Source organism: Desmodus rotundus, chromosome 9, assembly GCF_022682495.2.
Source record: "Desmodus rotundus isolate HL8 chromosome 9, HLdesRot8A.1, whole genome shotgun sequence".
Classification (NCBI taxonomy): domain Eukaryota; kingdom Metazoa; phylum Chordata; class Mammalia; order Chiroptera; family Phyllostomidae; genus Desmodus; species Desmodus rotundus.
In genome coordinates, this window is record NC_071395.1 from 37,427,525 (window position 1) to 37,453,706 (window position 26,182).

At 57.9% G+C, this 26,182-nt stretch overlaps 2 protein-coding genes across 8 annotated transcripts; both read right to left on the bottom strand.

The window, feature by feature from the left end:
* Window positions 1-1,415: 1,415 nt before the first annotated feature.
* MEX3D (mex-3 RNA binding family member D) lies at window positions 1,416-10,408 on the bottom strand. The gene is made up of 2 exons (XM_024568689.3): window positions 9,526-10,408; window positions 1,416-3,701 (listed from the first exon to the last, which is right to left on the bottom strand). The coding sequence occupies exons 1-2, from the start codon at window positions 10,118-10,120 to the stop codon at window positions 2,308-2,310; spliced, it is 1,989 nt and encodes a 662-aa protein (XP_024424457.3). The 5' UTR covers window positions 10,121-10,408; the 3' UTR covers window positions 1,416-2,307.
* Window positions 10,409-14,141: 3,733 nt separating this feature from the next.
* On the bottom strand, window positions 14,142-26,173 carry MBD3 (methyl-CpG binding domain protein 3). 7 transcript variants are annotated; one of them, XM_053910567.1, is made up of 7 exons: window positions 26,033-26,171; window positions 21,456-21,491; window positions 20,717-20,876; window positions 19,996-20,133; window positions 18,033-18,123; window positions 17,479-17,656; window positions 14,142-15,963 (listed from the first exon to the last, which is right to left on the bottom strand). In XM_053910567.1, the coding sequence occupies exons 1-7, from the start codon at window positions 26,044-26,046 to the stop codon at window positions 15,768-15,770; spliced, it is 813 nt and encodes a 270-aa protein (XP_053766542.1). In that variant the 5' UTR covers window positions 26,047-26,171; the 3' UTR covers window positions 14,142-15,767. The 7 variants fall into 7 exon arrangements, with proteins under 7 accessions (XP_053766542.1, XP_053766544.1, XP_053766540.1 ...); XM_053910569.1 differs by having other exon boundaries at window positions 21,456-21,521; window positions 26,033-26,163; XM_053910565.1 differs by having other exon boundaries at window positions 25,937-26,063.
* Window positions 26,174-26,182: the final 9 nt, after the last annotated feature.

Genomic DNA, 26,182 nt, shown 5'->3' on the forward strand with positions numbered 1-26,182 from the left:
CCCAAAATCAAGGTGCGGCAGGGCCATGCTCCCTCCTAAAGCTCCAGGGGAGGGTCTTTTCTGCCTCTTCCAGCTTCTGGGGGCTCTAGGCTTTCCCTTGACCTATGGCCTCATCACTCTGGTCTCTGCCTCGTCGTCATTGTCACACGGCCTTTTGTGTATCTGACTTGGAAACCCCTCTGCATGTCTGTCTCTCCTCTGTCACTTACAAGGTACGCATCATTGAATTTAGGGCCACCCCAATCTGGGATGCCCTCATCTCACAAGCCTTAATCATGTATCTGCAAGGACCCTTTTTCCAAATAAAGTTCCAGTCACAGGTTCCCGGGGACATATCTCATGGGGCCACAATTCAACCCATTCAACCCCCCTGAACCTCATCAGAGTTGGGGGTGTGTACATGGGAGCACCCCATTTTACAAATGAGGAAACTCCAGGCAGGGCTGAGCTGGAACCCCTCCTCCGTGTGGCTCTTCCTGAGACCTACCCCACGCCCTGAAGCCTGGGACAGGGCCAGCCCTTCAGGTGCTTCCACTCATCAGGCAGAGGACCTGAAGTGACACTCACTGGGGTCACCGCCCTTGAGGTTCCCTGTCTGTGTTTTTTTCTGTCTCTTCCTGCTGCCCCACCTGACCTGTTGTCCCAAGCCCCTTGCCTCCTCTTGGAAGCCTGTCAGCCTGTCTGCCTACCTAGCTTGCTGAGGGGACTGTCCCCAGGCTCCTCCTCATTGCCCACTCCTTAGGCCAGCAGCCTGTGGAGACCCTTGTCCTTGGGCCCCTCCTGTCACCGTATTCCACCCTCCACTCTCCCTTCACTCCAGAGCTTCCTTCCCTGAACTTAGGTGGCACAGGACTACTGACAATTCAACCCCTGCCCACCCCAACCCCATCCTCACCTCCATGCCAACCTGGCCCTGAACTCTGTCTGGTGGCCTTTAGGGCCAGGTTCCAACTAGACTTAAGGTGAGTGGCGGATGCCTGTGGCTCATTACTCAGACATCCTCTGGGGACTGCGAGGTGATAAGACCCAGGAGGCAGAATCCCAGACCTCAGGACCCCCATCTGCACAGCACGGGTGGATCCCACCCTGTGAGAGCTGGCAACCCCATGGCCCACTATGAAGCTGGGCAGGCACCTCAAGAAGAGACAGCCTGGCATGGCCACCTCCACAGTGGCCTTAACTGACCCGATGGTTGGCAGACACCAGAAACGTGGAGGACCTGGGCCTGGTGGGCCCACCTTCCGGACAGACCCAATGGCCTCATCTGGAACAGAGCACAGCACCTGGCTTGCAGGGAATGAGGCTCCACTCCTCTCCTTTGTCTGGAAGATGAAAGGTGAGGAGCTGAGGCTGACAGTCCCTCCCCCCAGGCCACCCACACCCACCGGCCCCACACCACACCAAGCGCTCGCATGTCATAAAAAGACTTTATTAAGAAGGCTTTGGAGTCAAAAAATAAAACTCTTGATACAATTTTCTGAACCCTTAAGTCAGCTCAGCAAATATATAATCAGTAATTTAGCTGCGTAAGATTAAAGGTCCGTTACTTTAAAATAAAATATATTTTAGTTCTTAAAATTTATTCCATAAAGTACATATTTCCCTATAAATTTGCTACATATACACAAGAGGTAAAAAGTAAAAGTTAAAAAAAAACAATTAAAAAAATTTAAAAACAGACAACATAAACCACAGCAGAAGGGGATTAATAATCAAAAATTAAAAAAAGTTAAAAATTTCTGGTTGGGATGCTCCTTGCGCCAACCCCCCCTCCTCTGGCCTTCATGGGGCTGAGCTACAAAAGGGTGACCAGTCAGCCCCAAAAAGGGAGTGAAAAGGGAGTAAAAATGTTGCCATCTTCCAGGTGGAACTTTCTGCAGAGGCTAAGACCACACAAAAACAACACTGTCAGATCAGAAATCTACTTCATAGAAAAGGACAACCGATTGTTGTAAAAATCTTTTTTTTTTTTCCTTAAAAAGATCACCCCGGGGTAGAGGTGTGTCTCAAATAAAAAGTGCAACAGACCTTTTCTCTCTGGTTTATTTTAACCTGTCAACGCAATACTGCTATTTGTTAAGAACTGAGGTGTCACTGGGCTGCTGGGTCGCCGTCTCCATGCCTGGGTCTGGAGTTAAAGCTCGTCTGTAAACACTGGCCACACTGCCCCTGACCCCTCTTCCCCTGGTCGGCCCCTCTACCCTCCCTGCCCATCATCCCCCTCGTCCCCCACCCCGGCCTAGAGCACATGCCCACTCCAGGCTCCTACAGATGGCCCCGTGGCCGCGGGCGCGGCGAGGTGACTCGTTAGGAAAAGATATGAATGGCCTGGGTGGCGGGCGTACGGCAGGCAGGGCACTCGGGCTCGCTCTTGCCGCAGATGCGCACAGCACAGTCCATGCAGAAGAGGTTGTGGCCGCAGGGCACCAGCGCAGCCATCACCTCGCCCTCTGCGCACACCACGCACTCCCGTACCAGTGCTGGGCCAGGGGCAGTGGAGGCCACAGGTGCTCCAGGCCCCGAGGATGCTGTCGCTGAGGGCTTGCGGCTGCTTTCCGAGGTGCTTGAGTCCAGTGGGGAGCATGAGGAGGCTGAGGAGCTGCTGGGCAGTGAGGTGGCCGTGGAGAAGCTGCTGCTACTTGAGAAAGATGACAGGGAGCTCTGTGGGGGCCGCCAGGGCAGGGCGCCCACTGGGTCAGGGGGCCCACGGCGGGCCATTGGGAGCTCCAGGCCCAGGCTACCAGGTTCAGGCAGCGTGGGGGAGTGTCGCGGGGTACCAGCCCCGCTGCTGCGCCGGACTCCTGGGGCAGGTGGCACAGGGGCTCCATTGACCGCAGAGCAGCTGCTGAAGGCCGGCATGGGCGCGGTGCGCTCAAACGGGGCCCAGATGGTGGCTGCTGCGGGCACTGTCAAGTCCAGTGCCAGGAAGTCAAAGCCAAAATCACAGTCCTCGGGGGCAGGTGGCCCTGTGGGGGCCCCTGGGCCATCCCCACCAAAGGTGAAGCCCCCATTGCCGGAGCCGCCATAGGGGCTGGCAGGGCCTGTGTCTGGCACTGGTGGTCCCCCACGGCTGCCTGGGTAGAAGGCCTCGGGCCCCCCTGGGGCACCTAGGGTACTGTCCCCACGGAGGCTGGTGGTGGGCAAAGGGGGCCTCCGTCCAGGGTTGGGGGCCTTGGCCCAGAGGCCTGCAGCCGCCCCGAGCAGGTCCAGGCAGACGTCCGTGCCGTTGGCATGGAAGTCACTGTCGGGGCCGGCATCAGTGAATGCCCCCGTGCGCAGCGTGATGTGAGCTTCGATCTCCTCGCGGGCCCGGTCTACGTTCTCAGGCATGCCGGTCACGGCGAATACCGGCTCCTTGTCACGTCCGGGCGTCACGATGTATGTGTGCGTCCGCTGTTGGATGCGCTTGATGGTAGCACCCTTGGGCCCCACTACCAGCCCCACCACGCGGTAGGGCACACGCACTTGGATGGTGGTCTGTCCTGGCAGGTTGGGTGGGCCTTGCCCAGTGCCAGGCAGCCCACCCGCCTTGCTGCGTGTAGCACGAATCACAGAAAAGTGCTCCGCTGCAGACAGGATTTCACGCTTGGCCATCTCCACGTCCTCCTGGCGGCCAGTCACAATGAAGACAGGCTCCTCCCCACGCACCGGGGTCTTGATGTACGTGTTTGTCTTCGCGCGCAGAGCCTTGATCTTGCACCCTGGAGGTGGGGGGAGGGGAACATGGTGAGGATAGGACCCTCCCCAGGACAGTCCTCCCCTGGCAGCAGCTGTAGGGGCTACCCAGCTAGGATCCCCCACCTGTGGCTATATCCCGGCAGGATTTAATCTCAGACACACCACATCCTACCCTCGGACCCCAAGACCTCACTTTCCCCTCTAGTCCTGGATGCCCCTGGGGTTGGAAAAAAGAAGGTAAGGACTCTGTTGTGGGTTGAATAGGATCCCCCACGACTCATGTCCATCCAGAACATCAGAATGGGCTCTTATTTGGAAAAAGGGCCTCTACAGATGTAATTAGGGTGAAGTCGCACTGGGGTTGGGTGGGCCTAAAAGCAAGAGGAGGGACACACAGAGGAGACAGCCATGTGACAAGAGAGGCGGGAGTTGCAGTGATGTGGCTACAAGCCAAGGGACACCAAGCACTGTTGGCAGCCACCAGAAGCCGGGAGAGGAAGCATAGGACAGAGTGTCCCCAGAGCCTTCGGAGGAGCACAGCCCTGCCAGCACCTGGATCTCAGACTTCCAGCCTCCACCTCTGAGAGAATTAATTTCCATTGTTTCAAGCAATTCAGCTCATGATGTCAGCCCTCGGGCACAAATGCAGACCCTCTGACATCAACTCCCCATCTGACAGAGGGGAAAGGGAGGCTCGGATGGTGTGAGCCACCTGCTCTTTTCTTCTGACCAAGAGACACTCCCAGCCCAAGGGAAGCTGAAGTCTCAGCCCAATGTCAACTCCTGGCCTGAACTCAGGATGCCTCCAAAGGTCCTGGTCTCTGAGAAATGCTCAGGGATACTCAGGGACATGGCACCGTGGCTTCCTGCTGCCTGGGCTGAGTTGGGGGCCCCACCCTGTGAAGGGGCGAGGTCAGTTGTTCAGGGTCTCTGACAGGGGTGTCTGTCCAGGTGCCTGATACACACCCCCTCAGGGCCTTTTGAGACACCGTGTGTCCAGGCCTAGGAGTCTGGGGGAAGCTCCAACCTCAGGCTCTGGGAGGCCACAGGGACACAGGGATGTTGTATCAATACAGAGGCGGCACTGAGAGGAGCAACAGCGTCGCTAACTTCACAACAGCAGAAGATACAAGTTAGCAGGATCAGCATGTCTGCCCCGGAGGAAATCAGGAGACGTGCCTAGGCCAGGGGGCTGCGCATCCTGGAGGTGATCGGGCGCATCCAGAGGTCGCATCCAGAGGTCGCCTCCCCCTGATCCCAAGGAAGATGACAGTCCCCTGCCCTCCACTACCCCCCCCCCCCCCCGCCAGCGCCATCCAGAGCTTTAAGCAAAACCAGGGAGTGTAAATTGAGGTCAGAAATCTCCAAGTGAGGGGCCACCTTCCTACCATCTCCAGGCCCCACCTCCTGGCTCTTCAGCCACTTTCCCCACCACAGCTATGTTGCCTCAATGGCGCCTTCTAAACTCACTCTGGCCCCCCTAACCCTGTGGCTGCCTCTGCTCCCGCTATGATGGTCCCTCCATACTTGGCAACTTCTCCGTCCTGGCCGTGCTGTCCCCCAACGTCACCTTTTCTACTTGAAACGTCCTTACCACACGCACCCCCAGTCCTCTCGCTTCTCTGCATCAAATTGCAACCTGGTGCCTCTTCCTCCGGGAAGCCCAGTGACTGGGCCTGGCCCCAGCACACACTTTCAGTGTCTCCTGATGCCACATCTGACTTTCTGAGCTCCCTGAGGCCAGGGGCCTGTGTGTTAAGGGCTGGTAAAAGGGATTACCCTGGGCCCTTGAGGAAAGCTTCCTGTGCCTCAGTTTCCTCATCCATAAGAGGGGGGCTGAAACACCCAGCCTCACAGATTTTGGGCTGGACCTTACAGGCTGTGGCTCCAGGCAGACACTCTGCCCCCAAAATGTTTGCTTCTAGCAGAGACCCAGTGGAGGAGAGGGAAACGAGGAGGCCTGGAAAAAGGGCAGGAGGTTCATCAAAGCTGGGGTAGGAGACACAAGCCACAGACGCCCCCCTCCCCACCACTGATCCTTTGCACAGATGAAGAAGCGGGCCTCCCCAAGCGCAGGGAGCTGGCCATGCTGTGAAACTCAAGGGCAATGGGCCCCTCAGGTGGGTCAGGGCAGGGAAGGGACCATGCAGCTCCCTCTTGGGTGGCCCTGGGTGGAACCCTTAGTGGCCAGGAGTAACCCAACTTACTGACTGCACTTCAGCTGTGACACCTGTTGGCTCCCAAAGCCAAACCATGTCAAGACTCTGAGAGGGGGGCAGAGTTTGGGGTGGTGGGATTACCCAGTCCAGGAAATTTGGGGATCCATGAGTGCCCTGGGCCACTCCCTGCCCCAGTGGGGAAGAGACAGTGCAGCAAGAGTGGGTGGTGACAAGGGGCTGAGCCCCATGCCTGGGCAACCCTGGGGGGCACCACTGATAGGTGGGCACAGGCTGAAATGCAGATTCCTGGGCATCACCCCCGGGATGCCAACTCAAGAGAGCCCAGTGAGCTGGCGAATGCTGTCACGGCCCTGCGGGCCAGCGCTGGCCTGCCTCAAGCCCTAGCGTCGCCCTCTTTACTACAGCCAGACCCTCCCCTCCAAGTGGGGAGGCTGCGGGTCTCCGGGAAAGCCTAGTAGACGGGAGCAGCCCTTCAACTCCCAGCACTCGTATGACCCCATTCTGGGGTCCTGACCGAACCCGTGTGCCGGGCATTCAGAGAACCAGGCCCCTCGGGGACCACTGTCTGCACTAACCAACAAAACCTCAAGGCAACGAGGGGAAGGAAGACGCGGGCAGGGGAGTGCTCCGGCAGAGGAACAGTGGGGGCAGAGCTCTGGAAGCAGGACAGGGCCAGGTCAAGTCCCCACAAACAAGCAGGGCCAAAGTGGGCCGCAGTCCTGGGTGGGCCATATCACAGTAGGGCAGTCTAGGGGGAAGCTGGCTTGTCGGTGACACAGGGACACGGAAGGCTCCCCCACAGGAAAGACAAGTCTACACCTACCAACATAAGAAGCCCTCAACCCAGTCACAGGCACCCCTTTCTACACCCCACGGTGGATAGGTAAGAATACCAAGGCGTGGACCCCAACACCCCAGCAGTGTCCCTGGCTGCTAGAAAGAGCGCCTGATGCCTGCAGGTTTGGGGCCAGGCCCAGGGGCAGAGGAGAACAGACAACAGGGGACAGTCCCAGGCCACCGTGCTCAGTCTGACAACAGCAGAGACGAGGGGACCCAGGGGCCGCCAGTCCACGCCCTGCCTGCAGCATCTTCACTCACACAGTCCCGACGGCGCTACAGGTGCTGTGCTGCGCATGGTGCCGACGACCCAACGTGACTGAGCTCAGCACTGGTCACGGACATGGACACGGACTTGCCCTGGGTGCAGGGCATGAATGGCAAGGGGGAAGGGCGTGCACCCAAGGTCACTCTCACGGCCAGTGTGCACCAGCTTCCCAGATAGCCTGTGCTAACTGGCTGGAGGGAGTGGCACATTCCACATCCTTTCAAGTCCCTACTTTTCCTGTCTGTAGAAAGGTGCTGCCTCTCTGCCAATCTCCCACTGTTGCCCACTGCTGCTCCCTGCAGGGCAGGCAGAGCCAGCGAGAACCAGGGTTCAAATCCCAGACCTGCCCCGCCTCTGGCAGCCTCTTCTGCTTGTGCCTTCTTGGGGACAGTCAGCCCTGGACCTGGGATTTGACAGAAAAGGATGAATAATTGAGGACAGGCCGTGCCCCCTGCATTGGGGAGAGCCTGAGCAGTAAGAAGGAGCAGGTTTAGTGTCCAGGGAACCACAGACTGGAGAGTGGGATAGGTAATGGGAGGAGGGAAAGGAGCGGAGCTGGGGTAGTCTTCCAGGATGTGCTTGAGAACTGGATGGGAGAAGATGGGAGACATAGATGGCTCTGGAGTTGGGGCAATACACCTGTCCTGACATCCACGCTCCTCCCCTGGTACCCTGCATCCCAATTGGGCAGCCTTAAGAATCCACACAAAAACCCGAAGGAGGTGCTGTTTCCCCATTACAGAGAGGGGCTCTCATTTACTCAGGGTCACAGAGCCACCCCAGCCTGGGGGGGTCTACCATATTGCCTAGGGTATGCTTTGCTGTGCACGACCGCAAGAATACAGGCCAGCACGCTATAACCAGGTGCCAAATGCACACCGAGAGGTCAGATGAAGCCTGGGGTCCCAGACTCACTCCTCCACACCACTTGGCCTGAGGCTACAGGCTCGCATGCCCTCTGCCTGGTTCCTATCACCACACATAAGACACAGGATGGGGCGCGAGGCCTCTCTGGAAAGGCCCTCAGGTGCAAGAACACACCTATTCATGCAGAACATGCCCGCGTGCCCCACTGCACAACAGATCAGCCTTGTTAGTTTGGGCAAGTGCTCCCCATGCATCGGTACCCATGCTTGACCACCAGCAGGCTGCTGGACACTCAATACATGGCAACTATCTTGTTGCACGCCCCAGTGCAGTTATGAGGGAGAGGGGCAGGGAAGTGGGCACCCTACATAGGAAGGTGGCACCAGGGTGGTGAAGCGGGACTGTCCTGCATGAGTTCAGCCATGCCCACCCCCGGAGGCAGTCAGCAGGGCTTGGAGAGAAACTGTCATCCTCCCTCATTCTCACTCCTGATGGAGAGTCCCAAGGCCCAGCACCACACCTGGCCCACCTTGTGTCCACAGGTAGAAAGGACAAATGAATGACCAGAAGGCTTGCTGGCCAAGCCACCCCACCCACCCACCCGGAACTAGCAGAGAACGATAATAACCAGAGCATCCCTGTTGCCCTCTCCTCGTGACGGCGGTGAAGGTAACAGGTCACCTTATAATTCAGGTTGCCCCCCACCCCTCTCATCTCTGGCTCCTGTTCCTGAGGGCCCAGAGGCTGGGACCCACCCCAGACTGAGTGTCCTTTGGCCCCACCTAAAGCCCCGCCCAGGCCCCACCCCAAGTTCTAGAACCTGGCTGACCACAGGAGGCCAGCAGGGAGGAGGGAGGTGCGGGCAGGAAGGCAGGAGAAAGTTGAGGAGGTGGGCAGGCAGCTAACAGGGTGGGTGGGTATGTGGGCACTGCCCACCACCCTCTGCCCGCCCCACAGCTCCAGGGCCAATGAGCGGCGGCCAGCCTGATGTCACACTGCAAATCTCAGCCTGGCTCTCTAACAAAGAGAACAATGGGGTGGCCACAGGGACACTCCAGCAATGCCACTGAGGGGACCCACATACCCCAGGGCCTGTTGCCTGCCCACATGCCAGGCCACGGCCATAGGTTTGAACCCCAGGAATCGCTTTTACAACTAGTGCTTCCACACGCCCCGAAATTCCTGACTCCCGCTGAGAGCAGGGTGGGACCCTCTCTCATCCAGCCCTGTCCCCCACCACCAGCAGGGTCCCCAGTCTGGGATATCGTGATGCACTCTCTTTGTGCGGCCAAACTTCGCTCTTGATACTGCTTGAGCTCCCCCCAATCCCCTCAACCCGAGTTGGCCCGCCCCATGTCTGTTCTGGGTGTGGAGTACCCACCACCAAGCTGGGCCCCTAGTCCCCAGGATGGCACAGCCCAGGGCCTGGGCAGCGGCGCTGCACACAGGGGACCTTCCGGAATGGAGACGCCCAGACAAAGGCAGCGGCGGGCCCGGAGCGCGGGCTGCACCCAACTTTCTATCGAGGCTGAAGGCAGGACAAAGGCGCAGACACAGGCGGCCACTGAGGCTGGAGCCCACGCGGGGCGTGGCCTGGGTCTGGCGTGCGGCCGCAGAGCTGGACTGGGACGGCCCTGTCCCCAGAGCAGCAGCACAGAGACCCCTGGGGCTGCGCCCCCGACGGCGGCCACTCACCCTGGCGACCCACGATCTCCGCGACGTGCTCGGAGCTGGGTACGGGCACGCACTCGGTCATATTCACGCTCTTCTTGCGGCTGCCAATCACGCTCATCTGCTCAGCCAGCAGCGTCGGGGGGCCCAGGGCTGCGGGGTGGGGCGCGAAGCCCGCGAATACATCGGGCGGGGATGGCCGGGGCGGCGGCGGTGGGGGGCTCACGTCGGGCTCCAGCAGTGGCAGCGGGCCGGGGGCCACGGCCACCACGGGCGCGCCCACCTCGGGCCCGTCGGGGGGCGAAGGCTCCGCTGTGGCCCCACCGTCCACGCCCCGAGCAGCCGCCGCGCCATCCCCGCCGCCCGCAGCAGCCCCCTCTTCGTCCTGGTCGCCCGCGCCCCCCAGACCCAGCACCGAGAGCTGGTTCAGAGCCAGGCGCAGCGCGGCGGCCGCGTCGTCGGGCTCGGGCGGCGGCCGGGGCGCGGGAGCGGCCTCCTCGGCGGCCTCGGGCGCGGGCGGCGGCGGGGAACCCGGGCTGGGGTCCCCGCCGGCCACCGCCCCGAGCCCGCCGCCGCCCGTGCTCCCACCGCCGTCGGGCTGGCCGATGGAGCAGGACATGGCGCTAGCGCTTGGGCCCGCGCCCCTGCCTCTGGGCCGCCGGCCGCCCGCGCCGCCGCCGCCGCCGCCCGCGCCGCCGCCCTCCGCCTCTGAGAGCTCGGCCGCCGGCCGCCGGCATCCAGCGGCGGGGCGGGAGCGGCGGGGGCGCGGCGGCGCGGGGCTGCTCGAGGCCGCGGGAGGCGCGGCGGCGGCGCGACTCTGCTCGCTCTTAGGCGGCAGCGGCGGCGGCGGCGGCGGCGGCTGCTGGGCTCTCGGCGGCGTCGGCGGCGGCGGCGCGGACGCTCCTTCCCTCCCGCCCTCCCGCCACCCTCCCTCCAGCCGCCCGCCCCGCCCCGCCCCGGCCCCGCCCCCGTGACGCGCTAGCGGCCAACAATGGGGCGCCGATCAGGGCGCACGCGCGGGGCGGGGCGGGGCGCGGTCACATGGGCGCTGGCCTTCGGTGTGGCGAGCGCTGGGGTGAGTCCTGTGCGCTTGCAGGTGCGGGCGTGGCTGCAGGTAGGTGCCTGCGGCGCCCGGGGATCGGAGATCGCCGGCGTTTCCCTTTCCAGGGCCCCACTGTGCCCGAAGGCACTTCGCCTCTGTCCCTGCCCCAGGGCCAGGGTCCCTCCCATAAGGCTCCTCAGGAGCCGGCCGGCCTTCGGACTTCTGTCCCTGCATGTTCCTGGTTCCCGTGGGCCCCTGGGGAGGTCATGGGCACGCACATCCCCCCGCACGGACTTCGCCGGAGCTTGATATCGCGCCATGTGGGCGGTGCTTCCCGGCTTGGGCTGGTTTCCACCGGCCAGAGCCCCCGGAGATGAAGATCCTCCTTCTTTTCGGGTACCTAGAGCCCAGTCCTGTAGGTTTCCAGAGCTGTGCAGCGTGCCCAATTCCAAAGTCCTTCCAGCTGCCTTGCTCCTTTGGAATGAACGAGCCCTCCGGTTTTCCCGTGGGACTTCTCATAATAAATGGGCTGGGAGCAGGACGGACCCAAAGGGGCCGCCTGCCCAAGTCTTCAAGGGGACTCCATCTAGGTCCCTGGTTGGCTGTAGAACCTCGGACAATTGCATGAGCTTTCCAAGTGAGAAAGGGGGCGACCTGATCCATTTTGCCACGCACTGGCCCCCCTCCTGTTGTCCCCGCCTCCATGTAGTTCCTCAGCCAAAGCTGTCCACGGCCGGACTACCTCCAGTCACTTCTCCCCACCGTCTTCCCAGGTGGGTACCCCTTCCCAAATTAAAGCCCTCACTACCCTGGTCCCTGTGCCTGACCCTTCCCCACCCTAAAATGTCTTTCCTGACCCTGGGACCACATCCACCCCAAGTGCTTCTCTTGGGGGCACCAGATCTGAGTTGGACCTGTTGTAAATGCGTATTGAGTGAGTGACAGAAGGAAGTAGGAGATCATTTATCCCAGGAGCTCAAACCGTTCCCTCAGACTCAGAGGGCAGGAATGGTGTCCAGGATCCAAGGTGGGGCAGAGATAAGGGAAGTGTTAGGTAGGGTGGATAGCAAACCAAGGCAGGGAGGAGGAGGGAGACACATCTCACCCACTAACTCTGCTCCTGAGTCTGTGCCAGGTGTTTGGAACATCACAAGAAACACCATGCTAGCACAGGAGGCGGGGAGCCCTTGAAGTTCTGTACATATCATTTCCACTATCTGGGAAAGAAAGCGTTTGAAACTGTGTGTTCATCCCAAGGTCTAGAAGGGGGGAGAGGAAGCGGTCCACAGTGCTCAAAGAAGAAACCCAGAAAACAACTGGTTAATTGACTGTCTCTGGTGACTACCTGTTTTATGAGGGGGTCCTTAGTGCTTACAGAAAGAACCCATAAATAACTTTGGGTAACTGCCCCAACTTTAATTAACTGCCTCCTGTCATGTATCTGTTTTACAAGATGACCAAATGTATGCCCTGGCTGGTGTGGCTCAGTGGATTGAGCCCTGGCCTGCGAACCAAAGGGTCACCAGTTTGATTCCCAGTCAGGGCACATGCCTGGGTTGCAGGCCAGGTCCCCAGCTGGGATGCATGAGAGGCAACCACACATTGATGTTTCTCTCCCTCCCTTCTCCTCTCTCTAAAACTAAGTAAATAAAGTGTTAAAAAAAAAAAGACCAAATGTGGTCTGGAGCAAGGTAAGAATTCTGGGCTAACAGACCCCCCCACAACTACCTATGTTTGGGTAGTCACGTCCCCTGGTGGAAGCTGGCACCACCTTTACCTACCAATCAATATACAACCCCCTCACCCCACCCCACAACTATAATAGTCCTCAGGACAAGGGGCCCGATGATTTTGCCTCCCTTGCTTTTTGCTGCCCAAGCCTATGCTTTTCACCTCCACCTCGGCAAGGCCTGTACTCTTCCATGAGAACGTTATCACTGATAAACTTGGCTTGCACACTAATAGACCTGCTGATCTATAATTCTTTACTGTGTAGGCAGTAAAACCGAGTAACTTGTGTTTCCTCTGTGGTGGGCTGAATAGTGCCAACCACCACCCCCCTCACCCAACCCTCTATGGGATCTGCAGACATGTTGCCTCAGTTGGCAAAGGTGGGATTAAGGGTCCTGAGATGGCATGACCTTGGATTCTCCCGGGGGGCCCAGTGTCCTCACAGGGTCCTTGTAAGACAAGAGGGTCAGAGTCAGAGATGGAAGAGGCAGCACTGCTGTGGGGACGGAGGAAGGGGCCATGAACCAAGGACATAGTGCCTCTAGAAGCTGGCAAAGGTGGGAAGCGAGTCTGCAGTAGAACCTCTGAAAGGTTTAGCCCCGTGAAGCCTGTCGTACTTCTGACCCCAAAACTGTCAAAGAATAAATGTGTGTGTTTTAAGCCACGGTTTATGGTGATTTGTCCCGGCAGCCACAGGAGGCTCACACGAGTGAGAAGGCATCCACCCAAAGGATGGTGAGCGGCAGGGGTGCAGTGTGGCTCAGAAACCTCTGCCTGCCTTGGGCTGAGGGCAGCCACACACACAGTAGAGACACAGAGGTGGCTCAGGGTCCGTGGTGCAGATGCTCCTAAACTCTTGGCTCAGAAACCCCAGCACCCTTACTTCTGGGGGTCTCACTGGGGAGAGGTAAGAATTCAGGAGGGACCCTCAAGCTTGAAAGGGTGGCTCAGTGTCAGGACAGGCTCTTTGGTGTGGGGGTCTGACGGCAGGGCTGGAGCATTCCATTCTCACAAACCACTGAGGCACTGGGATCCAGGCCCGTCCTACCTTCTGAAGTCCTGAGGTCAGTGGCCAGAGGTAGGTCATGGTCATGCATGAGTGCTGGAGTTGTGGAGACCCAAGTCCTCACGCAGGCCTAACCCTTTTCCAAATGGTGTCCCTGGGCAAGTTGCTAACCTGAGCCAGGATTTTCCCTCTGGAAGCTGACGCCAGTCCTGGTGGGGGGGCAGGGCTGACTGCAGAGTAGAGAATGCATGTGGAGGGGCCACTCGAGAGCGGGAGGGCAGGGGAGACAGATGAACAGATTCCCATGTAGTGGGGGTGAGGAGGGTGGTCCAGGCCACCAGCTGTGGGATGTGGAGAGAGGATGGGGCTGGACAGGGTTTTCATAGCTCTTGCACCAGCCTTTACGAGAGAAGCTAGCAATGGCCACTTGACTTGTTAGTGCCAGCCCCCGGGGCTACAGAGCCCTTGGGAGCCTGCTAGGGGCAGCAGGGCCAGTTCAGATACATGAGGCCCAGCTCAGCCTTGTCCCTGTGTGCCCAGCCCTGAAAAGCACCCCCACACACCCACAATGGGAGCTCCAGGTGCTCCAAAGGAGCCTTGGGATTCCACCCAGCAGGTACATGAGCCCCACGTCTTCTGGAAGCCTCCATACCTATCCTAATAGTGCTGGGACCTGTCACTGTCAAAAGGCCTGCACCTGGGAGTCCCTCTTGGGGTCACAGAGAAATCCGCGCTCCCCTGGGACTGGCCAGGCTGTCCCAGTCCCACCGTCATCCAGCCCAGGATTGATGACCCTGGGATGCAGGCCTGGGGAGCCCAGGCAAGGCCCACACTGCTGAGACACAAACACTACTCTTCAGATTGAATGCGGGTCCAACTATGTGCGCCCAAGATGCCTTTATTCAGTTGTACATCCCCCACAGCAGTCTGTGCAGCCCTTCCACCGGACCCTCTGAGGGGCAAGGCCAGGCTCATGGCCCAGGGCCCTCAAGGCCTCACTGTGCCCAGGGCTCCCACCCTGGGGAGGCTCTCCCTCCTAGGAGGCTCTGACCTTCCTGGCACCAAGTCCTACCCAGGGCAAGGCCCACCCCATTCTCAGGCAAACTTCATGGTTCTCAGGATTTGTGCTTCAACTTGACTTGAAAGGACCAGCATCCTTGGAAGATTGAGCTGGCAGCAATCCCCTACAGCTCTGAGGGGCTCCCATGTCACCCCTCACCCCTGCCCCACATGCCCACCACATACTCTGCACTGACCTGGGTGTCTGGCCAAACAACCAGAGTCCTTGCCGACAGTCACAGGCCACTGGTTAGGGCAGAGCGGGCACAAGGTGGCACCCCTCTCCTGAGGCACTGGGGCTGCAGGAGATAGGTGATGTAACAGGACTCTAACGACTCCCGCCCCCAACGCCCCCCAGAGGCCACTGTTCTGGGTGTGGCAGTTGGAAATACTTGGCTGTGAAATGTACCTCAGGATGGGAACACACAGGAGCCTGGGACACAGCGGCAGCTCCAGCCAGACCACACAAGAGCCCACAGCGCAGAGCGCTGGGTGTTAACTGTCCCTGTTATACAGCTGGAAGCTAAGGCAGGTAGGTCAGCCCCATTGTGCTCCCAGAGTCCTCCGTTGCCGGGCACTGACCCTTAGGCCGGGCCTGCCAGGCCAAAGACGAGGTTTTCAGATGTGAAGTCCAGATGCGTTTACATCCATGTGCAGCACACACAACAGGTAAAGCAGTTACGGGGTGCTCAGCCTGGTTTGTACCACCGATTTATTGAAGGAAAACATCTGGACTGTGCCGCTCGTTTTCGGGCACGCTCCAAGCGTCATGGCTTTTCCCTGCTAGGTGGGTATTCAGGGAACTGCCCTGCAACCCCTTCTGGGAGGCTGACAGGCCGGCCCAGAGGATTGTCCCTCACACTGATAGGGAGGCAAGACTATTTCAAGAACCTTTCTCTGACCCCACGGGAACTGTGCAGGTTGCCCACGGGCAGCTGTCCTGTCCAAGAAGCTCAGGGCGGCCACACTGAGTCCAGAGGCCCAGCAGCATCCAGGAGCCATGACCCAAAGAAGCGGGCCCCCGCGGGTGGGGCCCAGGAGCGACCAGCACTTCCAGAAGCCTGGCCCTTCAATGAAGAGCAAACGTGGGGGTTCACTGTGCAGGGGGCCATCCTCCAGCAATGAACCCCAGGTGCTCCAGTGGCCTGAAGGAGTGGACATGCCTGGGAAGGGAGGGGAGCCACCTTCCCCCCAAACCTGGTCCCAACAAGGCAAGGGCTGTCAGTGCCCACGCAGGCAGAGCTTGGGCAGGGCCTCTGGAAAGACAAGGAGGGCCAGGCCACACTGGGCCCCTCCAGGGAGACAGGAGCTCTCCCGGCACAGCAGACACCTGGCATGGAACAGCTCCCAAGGACTTTTGGACTGCCTCTCCCCCCTGTGGTCACTACCCAAGTGCATGCTGTGGCTGGGGGGTCCACCCGCACCGCTCTATACGTGCTCCATTTCCTGGTCTTGGTCAGGCTCCTCCTCCTCCTCTTCCTCATCCTCCACCTCATCTTCAGCCCCCGGCTTGTCCAGTGGCGCCTCACCATCCCGGGCCAGCTCTTCCACGTGCGCCAGCATGTCAGCCATCAGCGCCTCCTCCAGTCGCTTTCGGACTTGCTGCACCAGCTCCTCCTGCTTCCTGGGGACATACGGAGCACTGGCAGGACAGGTCCCTGTCTCCAGGAAGACCAGGGTGCGAGGCCAGGAGGATGGGTCGCGCAGACATACACAGGCTGGTCATTTGGGGGCCGAGGGTCCTCCAGCCATGGCCTGTGGCTCATACTCCCTTCTCGAGCAAGCAGCTCTGACTCAGCCTTCCAGTCGGTGCACTCCACCTCCGTGGGGGCCGAGCGCTGGGTGCGCGGGCTCCAAGTGCTCAGAGGGACACCTGACTCCTGCTCCACCGCCCTCTTCCCCCCACCACCTGGCAGGCACTCCCTGATCAGTTTGGTCTACTTGGCGACTCTCCCCTTCCCACAAAGGGCGGTCACCTGTTGCTTGGCTCTTCTGGTCTAGCGCACAAGTTGTGAGCTCTTTTACTATCACTTTGGTAGAGTTTGCAAAGAGAAGAAGGGACCGCTGAGTGTGCAGTCCACCTCGGTGGGAAATGGCTTTCTCTGTCTTTTGGCTTCTGTTACCATGGCAAAGAGCGCAGCTGTAGCCTGGTTTGCTTGCCCATCTCTTCCCCCACCCCCCACCCCCTGGCAGCTTTTAAGATCCTCCCCTTGACTCGAGTTCTGCATCTTCACTGTAAGGTGAACCCAACATTTGTGACTGTTGCCAGGTCTGGTAAATAGTGGCCCATCCCCTGTCCACATGTGGAGGGAGCCCCCCTTTCTGTCCTGTCTGCACTGCTGCCCCCCATCTCCTCTCCAGACAGGACCAAACCCACTGCCTCCCCCATGACCTACGTCCTTCATTTTAGTAACTGTTATTTGTAGTTCTGCCTAACTTAAAAATCCTTCTGTTCTTTTCGGAGAGTTGTATTTTTTCCTTATACTTTCAATGCCCTCTCCTGCCCTTTCCCGTGGGTAGACTCTGGCACAGGGGATTTGTGGGGGATTGTATTACCTTAGTTCCATGTCCTCACTTTGCACAGGGCACAGGAGCGTCTCACACCCACGAAGTTTTGAACCCCCAATTCCCGAGACAGGAAGCCCACATACCCACAACCGCACCACATACGTCACTCAGGCCATGCATGCTCTGTTTCTAGTCCCTTTGTGGGGGGTCCCTACCGTTCCTAACTTCTTTTGACCTCAGCTGTGCACGGACATGTAAAGTTTAAAGGATGAGTGTTTATCCTCTCAGCACTTGTAGATGCTCCGTGCCTACTGCCAATTCAAACTGCTTCTTTACCAGGCCTTCCCAGAAGGTTCCAGCAAATGGACACCTCCCGCCTGGAGTCCACCTGCACCTGGGCACCACTGAGGCCCAGTACGCAAGCCCTAGGATGTGTCCATCTTCACCTCTCGCCCAGTATGTTACTTCCTGTTCCTGTCAGGTACCTAGTTCCTACCACTCTCTAGAGCCTCCCCTCCGTGCCACAGCCAGTATGCCACCCCTCAGCAGGACCCTCAAAAGCCTCAAACCCGAGGGTTTGAAGACACACCAGCCATGAGCCAGTGAGAGGGCGGGGTGGGAGGGCAGCTACCTGATGTCCTCGTCGGTCACCATGAAGGCCTTGCAGAGGGGCTGGGCCGTGTTGAGCCATACCCCGGGGTTCTTCTCCACAGCAGCTGAGAGCTGCCCAGTGATGGGCATGGTGCTAGTGTGCAGGGCACTGGCGATGGCCGAGAGCAGGGTTTCGTCTGTGCAGCCAGGTCCCACGCCTGCAGGGGCGTGGGAAGGGCAATCACCACCAGGCACTGGCTTTTGTCGCTCGGTCTCAGATGTTGTACCCGAACCACCCTTACAGGCAGGCCACTGCTCTCACTTCAGAAAAGGAGCGATACGTGCTCAGGGACGGGTGGTGGTGTTTGTGACACAGGAGCAAAATCGCACCCCAGTCTTTCCGGGAACCCCCAGGAGAGATGCATCCTGCTGGTCCCCCCTCTGCCCCTGCTCTGTGTAGCTGTCTGTCTCCAGGACCAGGAACCAGGCGGTGGTGGCCCCTCTAACCCAAAGCTGAAGGTTGGAGGGGCCCTTCCTCCCTACCGCAGGACTAGCCCCCCTCCTAAACCCTGCCCATCCCGGAGACTGGGTTACCTTGCAGGCCCTTGGGGAGGTCCATGGTCTTCACAAGCTCCTCTGCGATGTCAAAGGCATTCAGGCCACTCAGCTTCTTTTCCCAGAAGAGCTATCACAGGACACAGACAGATGTGAGGCTGATGGGAAAGCCAGCCACCCCCACGTGCAGGTGAACCACAGCAGTCTGGGAGATGGCTGAAGCCCGTCTACATGCAGTATGGTGGTCTCAGCATGACTTCTGACCCCTGCCCTGGCAGGGATTGCTGGCATCCAGTTTGGGAGTTGAGGGTGCCATGTGCCAAGGGGCATATTCCTGCTCCAGACCCATCAGGACCCACATCCAGGCCCGTCCTCCCAGGGCAGAGAAACTCCAACTCCAGTTGTTGGCAGGATGAAGACCCAGATGGTCAGATGCGCTATTGATGTTGACGGGTTGTTTCCCGAAAGATGACTGTCCCACACACCCGCTATAGAGAGTGGGGTTATTTGTAAATATGTATGAAAACACGGGTAATTTTTGGCTTTTGAAAAACAGGTTATAAAGCAGTACATGTACGATCTCATTTAAAACAACCCCGACAAAACTTAACCACCTATTCAAGAAAATAGTGACCCAATAGCTGTGTGGGGCTTCGCTTCCACACAGCTAGGTTCTGGGGCGGCTGCCCCTGCCTGGGCGGAGGGGCCCACAGCTGTAGGCTCTGAAGAGTGGACTGAGCTTCTTCTCCAAGGAAACACCAAATGGTGGATGACGCCTGTGCCATAGGAGGGCCCAGAGACACTGGGGACCCTAGAATGGGAGGCCGTGGCGGCTTCCATGGAGGATTTGGCAGCAGCATCCTGGGCCAAAGCCGCAGCAGCTGTGGTCAGGGTCAGAGCTCAGGCCGTGGAGCTTGCTCGTAGAGGCAGAGCCGAGAACAAGGAGTGGATCCTTGTCACCAAGCTGGGCCACCTGGTCAAGGACATGAGGATCAAGTCCTTGGAGGAGATTTCTCTCTTCTCCCTATGCGCTGAGGAATCTGAGATCACTGACTTTTTCCCAGGGGTGGCCCTCAAGGATGAGGATTTGAAGATTATGCCCATGCAAAAGCAGACATGCACTGGCCAGAGGACCTGGTTCAAGGCATTTGTCACCACTGGGGACTGCAATGGACATGTTGGGATGGGTGTTAAACGCTCAAAGGAAGTAGCCACTACCATCTGTGAGGCCATCATCCTGACGAAGTTCTCTACTGTTTCTGTGTAGCAAGGCGACTGGGGGAACAAGTCCCACACAGTCCCCTGCAGGTGACCGCCACTGTGGCTCTGTGCTGGTGTGCCTCATCCCCAGGGGCACTGGCGTCGACTCAGCCCAAGAATCAGCTGATGATGGCTGGTACTGACCGCTACCACCTCAGCCAGGGGCTACACTGCCACCCTGGGCAACTTTGCCAAGGCCACCTTTGGTGCCATCTCTAAAACCTACAGCTGTCTCACCCCCGACCTCTGTACAAAGACTGTGCTCACTAAGTCTCCCCGTCAGGAACTCACTGACCCTCTCGTAAAGCCCACACCAGAGCTTCTGTGTAGAGGACCCAGACTCCAGCTGTGGCCACATTATTTCATACGAGAAAAATGAAGTGAATGACGCCTGTTAAAAAAAATAAATAAATACATCCCTGGCTGGTGTGGCTCAGTGGATTAGTGCCAGACTGCTAACCAAAGGGTCACCGGTTTGATTCCCAGTTAGGCCACATGCCTGGGTTGCAGGCCAGGTCCCCAGTAGGGGGCATGTGAGAGGCAACCACACATTGATGTTTCACTCCCTCTCTTTCCTTCCTTTCCCTTCTCTCTAAATAAATAAATAAAATCTTTAAAAATACATACATACATACATACATACATACATATATACGAAAGAATGGACTACGCTTGGAGAGAACTGAGGATTCAGGGCTGGGCCTGACTGGGCCCGGGCGCGTGTGTTAAGGTGTGCGTTCACCTGTCGGGGCTGCTCCACAGCCTTCTGAGGGTCACTCTTCACCTTGTTGCTGGGATGGTTGGTGATCTTGGTCACCGGCTGCTTGAAGATGGATGCTGTCTGCCTGACAGGGAGGGCCGTGTTCAGGTCAGGTTTGCCCTGTGGAGACAGGCATGCTGGCATCCAGACCCTCAGGAGCCTGACTCCCAAGTCCACCAGTCACTAGCACACCCCATGGCACCCAGGGACCCAGGAGTGATGGCAAGCCCAGGTCCTATCTGCTGCCCTCGGCGGGGCTCTGGACACACACCAGCCCCATCCTCGCCTCCTGTGCCTTGTTCTCTGTGAAGCACTGGCCTGGGAGCACCTGGCCAGCTGTTCTACAGCCGGGGCATGGGTCAAAGTTCCTCTGAACATGCATCCATCAGAGACTGGGGAACACACAGCGTCACTGGGCGCCCATGTGGACATCAGCTGTTGAAGACCACGTGCCAGGAGGGGAAGTGTGATAGGCACCAGAAGCAGCTGGGGACCTCTCAAGGAACAGAATGACAAACGGTTTCTTATCTTCTTACTGCTTTTCTGTGGCTTCCAAACTTCCCTCGGCAAGTCCTTACGACTTCAACACCAGGAAAAATAAACTCTATTACAGAGTTAGCTCTCTTCCCCGCCCCATCCCGTGGGTCTGAAATAGCGACCTCAACTCCACTACGACTGGGTAGAACTGGGTAGAACGGCTCACCTTGACCTGATTGGAGGAGTCATAGCGCACCCGCTGCCGGCTCTTGTTCATCTTGCTCATCAGCATCTTGCCTGTCCGGAAGTCAAAGGCTCCCAGGTCCATGGAGCCACCCAGGTACCTCGCCAGCTGCGGCTTGCTGCGGAACTTCTTTCCGCTTGGGCTGAGGACAGAGAGGGGTCAGCGACCGCTGGACACGCTGGGCTGCCCCACACCCCTAACAAGGGGCCCACAGAAGACTCCAAAGCTGAGAGCAGGGATGAACACCTGAACCTACAGAGGGATGGGGCCTAGCCCCGGGACCCTGGCTGTCATTTCCAGAACATTCCGGAAACAGAAGTAGGCAGAGTTTTTTAGAAAAGACCCAATGACAGCAGGTATTTGAAGGACAGGTCCTAACAGCAGTCTCCTTCTGGTGGCTACAGCATTGGGGGCTGGGGTCTCTGAGGGGCAGGGTGGTGAAACCTCACATTAAGATTCGGGGCCAGGACCCCAAGCAACTGCTCTGAAGCTCTGCGCCCTGCTCAGCCCCCAGAACACACAGGGCCGCTGTGCAGTGCAGTCAGTGCAACCTCGCTGGAGACCAGCAGCGCAGGGCCCGGCGCACAGCGACAGTACTGCCATGTAAATTCATGCAGCCACTTCGGACATGGTTGGGCAGCTTGTCAAAGGGTCAAACAGAAATTCCACCCCCGGGTATTTCTCTTGAAAAATGAAAATGTATGTCCATGCAAAAACTTACACCCAAATATTCACAGCAGCAGAATTCGCAATAGGCCTAAGTGGAAACAATCCAGATGTCCATCAGCTAATGAAGAGATAAACAAAACATGACCCACCCACACAACGGAATATTACTCGGCCATGAAAAGCAGCGAAGCACTGACACTCAATACAATGTGGATGGACCTTGAACACATGGTGCTCAGTGAGACGCCAGGCACAGAAGGCCACACAGTGTGTGAGGTCATTTGTGCGAAATGTTCAACAGGCAAATCTACAAGTAGAAGTGGATTTGTGGGTGCCAGGGGCTGGGGAGGAGGATGGAGGGCTAACTGCTGATGGGCATGGGGAAACCTATGGGACAAGCCCCTAATCTGAACAAGTGCATGCCTGTGCTCTCCGATCTTGCTACAGATGTCTTGGCACATAACAGACGAGAAACAATGGAGGACACGACGGGACCTATTATAGCCAGAAGGAGACCCACTTTTATAGTGGCACACTCAGCTCAGTCAGCCCTGCTCGCACCTCTTACCAGGAAAGGTCATTGCAGGAACTTGTGCTATTTCCCTTGGCCTGGTCACATCCCCTAGGACAAGCTGTCCAAGTTCAGAGTCCCCTGTCTGCCTCAGGTTCTGAGGCTGCTAAGGACTCTTCTGGAAGACCTACTTTTCTATTATGCTCTGTACTGGCTGATGTGAACATTCAGGGCAGCAGAAAGGCAAAGAGAGAAGGGGCCCCCATGAAACACAACATTTCTTTGCCTCCAGTCACCCCTACCCGTTGCTATTGTCTTTAAAAAACGAATGAGAAAGGCCCTGGCCGGGTAGCTCAGTTGGTTGGAGCATCATTCCGTGTACCAAAAGGTTGCAGGTTCGATTTCCAGTCAGGGCACATACAGAGGGTAACCAATTAATGTTTCTCTTTCCCCCCTTCCTCCCTCTAAAATCAACAAAAACATATTCTCAGGTGAGAATTAAAAAAAAAGAGCCCTGGCTGGTGTAGCTCAGTGGATTGACTGCCAGCCTGAGAACTGAAAGGTTGCCAGTTTGACTCCCAGTCAGGGCTCATAGCCTGGGTTGCGGGCCCAGGCCCTGGTTGGTGACATGCAAGAGGCAACCAAATGACATTTCTCGCACCGACGTTTCTCTCCCTTTCTCCCTCCCTTCCCCTCACTAAAAATAAATAAAACCTTTTTAAAAAATGAATGAGAATGGAGGAATAAACACAACTCAGATTAGCAATGGCTTAGGTCTAGGAGATGGGGGCATAGGACAGTGACAGTTAAGGGTCTGGGGCTCTTTTTGGGTGATGTAAATGTCCTCAAGTTAGCTGCGTGTATCTGTAAGTATGCCAAAAACCACTCACTCCATGGTACACTTCAAAGGGGTGAGTTGTATGGTATGTGCACCGTACCTCAATAAAGCTGCTAAAAAAAAAAAAGTGCCAGGAGATCAGGGAGGGAATGAAAAGCAACACTAACGGGCACAGGGCTTCATCTGGGGGTGATGAGATGTTCTGGAACTACAGTGGTGATGGGTGCACAATGCTGTGAAACATACTAAAACCTGCCAAATTATAAGCTTTTAAAAGGTGAACTGTACGGAATGTGAAACTGTATGTCAACTTTCAAAACGGGCTTTGCAGACCTGACACAGAAGGCATCCTGATACTTAGTGTATGGGAAAACAAACGAGGACCACGGCCCTGCTCTGGTCCAGGCTCTGGAGGCAGGCCTACTGGGGAGTGTGGCTGGTTGCGGAGCCAGGGGCCCTGAAGGGATGCAAGAGGACGGGTACTTGCCTTGGCCCTGGTCCTTCCTGTACCTCCGCCTCTCATCTGTAGACAGGGCTGCTGTTATGCTTTTCTTGAGTCTATTTCTACTTTTTAAATGAGATCTTTTGCAAAAATCTCTATGCTACTACACCCCAAAGAATTATCTGTTCGGTCAGGTTACTAACTTCCCCCAAGTCCTCAATTTCCTGCCTGCACAGAAAATGTCAAGAAGCGAGCCTGTTTTCACAAAGAAACATGCAGTTGCCACCAGATGCTCTATCCCCCACCCCCCAGCCTCAGTACACTCTGGGAGTGAAGCTTGGGCGAATCATCAAGATGGAGGGATGGGTGGGTGAGCCCTAAGGGGAAGGTCTGTAGGATCACTTCACCTCTCCTGCAATGCAATTCTTCTAAGAACACACTTGCTCCCTTCCACTTTCTGAACGAGGAAAACAAGAATGCGAGGCCTGCACGTCCCCAGGGGCAGGGCTAGAACCCATGGCCAGCTCTGTCTGTCTTAGTTCCCCACTGCATTAAGAGAATAAGGAAAATCTGTGCTTCTTCCCGGTCGCCTTATTCAGCATGGGTCTCCACAAACTGGTAAGGAGGCCAGGAGCCCACACTCCAAGAAAACACCACAGCTCCACATCACATCCCCTTAAACCTACCAGCACTGGGAGAAAGGGAGACACCTGGTGGGCATCTGGTGGGTTACTCAGGCCAGAGACTGGGAATGGAGCTGGACCCTGCACCCCCTCCTCACCCATTTCAGGCCCTTACCTCTTCAGTGTAGCCATGGGAAACCTCAAGTCCCATCTGTCCAGCTCCGGTTTGGAGCTTTTCCTCACCTCCAGACCCCCATGCTCAGGGCTCGAGCCTCAGAGTGGGGCTCCACAGCTGATGCCCTGACAGGCTCCCAGGCAGAGAAGCCTGGGAGTGCTCCAGCCTCGCTGGCCTTGGTTCAGATCCCAAGCTGCAGACTGCTTTCTGCCTCCTGGGGACTCTACTCAGACCCCTGCAGTTCCCACTACCTGGGTACTGCTCTTCCTGGTTCCTGCTAGGGCTCAACTCAGTGTGACCTCCTCAGAGAGGCCCTCCCTGAACTGCCCTGGCCTGCCAATACACTCCTACTACTAACTGTCACAGACCCCTACACTGCTAAGCATATGTAACCACCTGAAACCCAGGAGTAACACAGTGAAGGCTGGTGCCTCAGGTGTGATGGGTTGGGCAGGGGTCTTGCTCCCAGCTGAATGGCCAGGACCCAGCAGTGTCAGACGTTCAGCAGATGCTGCAGAGACGTTTGTTAAACTAACAAAGACGAGAAGCAGACAGTCCAGCCTTAGCTCTTGGATCTAAAAGCAAGCAAGCACACAAGCATGCTTGGAATGAGGCACGCAGTTTCTAGCTCGAGGCCTCCCTGCTGACCCAGGTCAGAACTAAAGAGATTTAGGTTTTCTAAAGAGCCTGTGAGTAATGTCACAGTAGGTGGTAGCAAACGAGAATGCACCCGTCCCAGAGAAACGCTGTTTGCAGTGCCACTATGTCAATGAGTAAGTTAGAGTCCAGCCAATTCCCATACACATTTTGAAGCCCTGAGTTTGGCTCCCCACTGGTGCCCTGCACTTTTTGGAAACCAGAAAACCAGAACCCGAGCTTGTCCTGAACTAGTCACTATCCCTTTCCTGCTTACTTCCCCTCCTTCTCCCAAAACTGGGCTAGCCAAGGCCCATGTTTTGTCCGAGTGCTGGGAGGATAGTGTGTTCGTTCTGCTGCTTCTTGGCCTCACCCAGCCTGCTTCTGAGCCCACAACCCGGCTGCACACCCCCCAGCAAACGCTGGCATTCAACACGAAGCAGGTGTCCTGCCAGCTCTTTCACTAGGAACCTGAGGCAAAGGGTAGGGAACCGTCAAAGCTGGCTCAGAAACAAAAGCATCTTCTACCAGTCAGGGGAAAAAAAAGGAGAAGAAAGCAAATAGCAAGTAGCCCACTGTCTGGGATTGGGCTGCGAGCCTCCCACTAATTCTTTGTTCCACGGAAGGGGTTCGGACCAATTCGGCCACTGCTCCCGAGCCAAGGGCAACCCCTCCTTCCAACTTGGGGGAGGGTTAAGTCTGAAAGCCTCAGACTACCAATACGAAAATACAGAGGCAAGGCTCTTTGTGTACAGGGTTCACAGTCTCACATCCCGCGCCTCTACGGGAGAAGACACGTCCAACGGGGGGTGGCGCTCTCGGAACACACCCAAAGACGGAAAAAGGGCGGCCCTTCAAAAACACGCTGCCCAGGGGCCCAGTCACCCTAGGAAAGGGCCAGAAGCCCACATTCCTAGGTACACCCTCCCGGCCCACCAGAGAAAACCTAGCCCAGCCCCCACCCCTGCCTCCCAGCGGCGTCTGGCCTGCGTCGGACGCCCCTCCGCCCGCCGGCAGGTTTGCCACAGCCGGCGAAGGGAGGCCGCTGCTCGACCACCCGGGGCCGATCCGTACGCCATGCGTCCGCGCTAGGGGCGCACGCGCACTGGGCCGACGGTGGGGTGGGGTGGACAGCCGCGCGCGCTCACGCACGCGCACTGGGCCAGGCTTCTGCCGCGCGCCAGTACGCACGCACGCACGACGTACGCGCGGGGCCCAGGCCGCGGCCCAGGTCGGAGTGCCCAGGCTGCCGCAGAGACCGCTGGGAGGCGCTCGTTGGGGCCCTGCCCGGCCGGCACGTTCATTCACCTATAGTAAAAGACATCCCTGTGGCCGGCCGACAGCCCCGACCTTCTGGGCACTTCTTCCCTCTCCCAGCCCTGCGGGAGCGCCGGACACTCCCACCTCTTCCGCTCCATCGCGCCCGGCTCCTCGGCCCGCCGCTGCCGTCGCCGCCCGGACCCCCGGTCTCCGCCGCCGCCTCAGCTGCCTCCTCCTCCGCCGCCGCCACTTACCGTGGCTGTTCCGGCCCGCAGGCCCCCACCCTCCACCCCA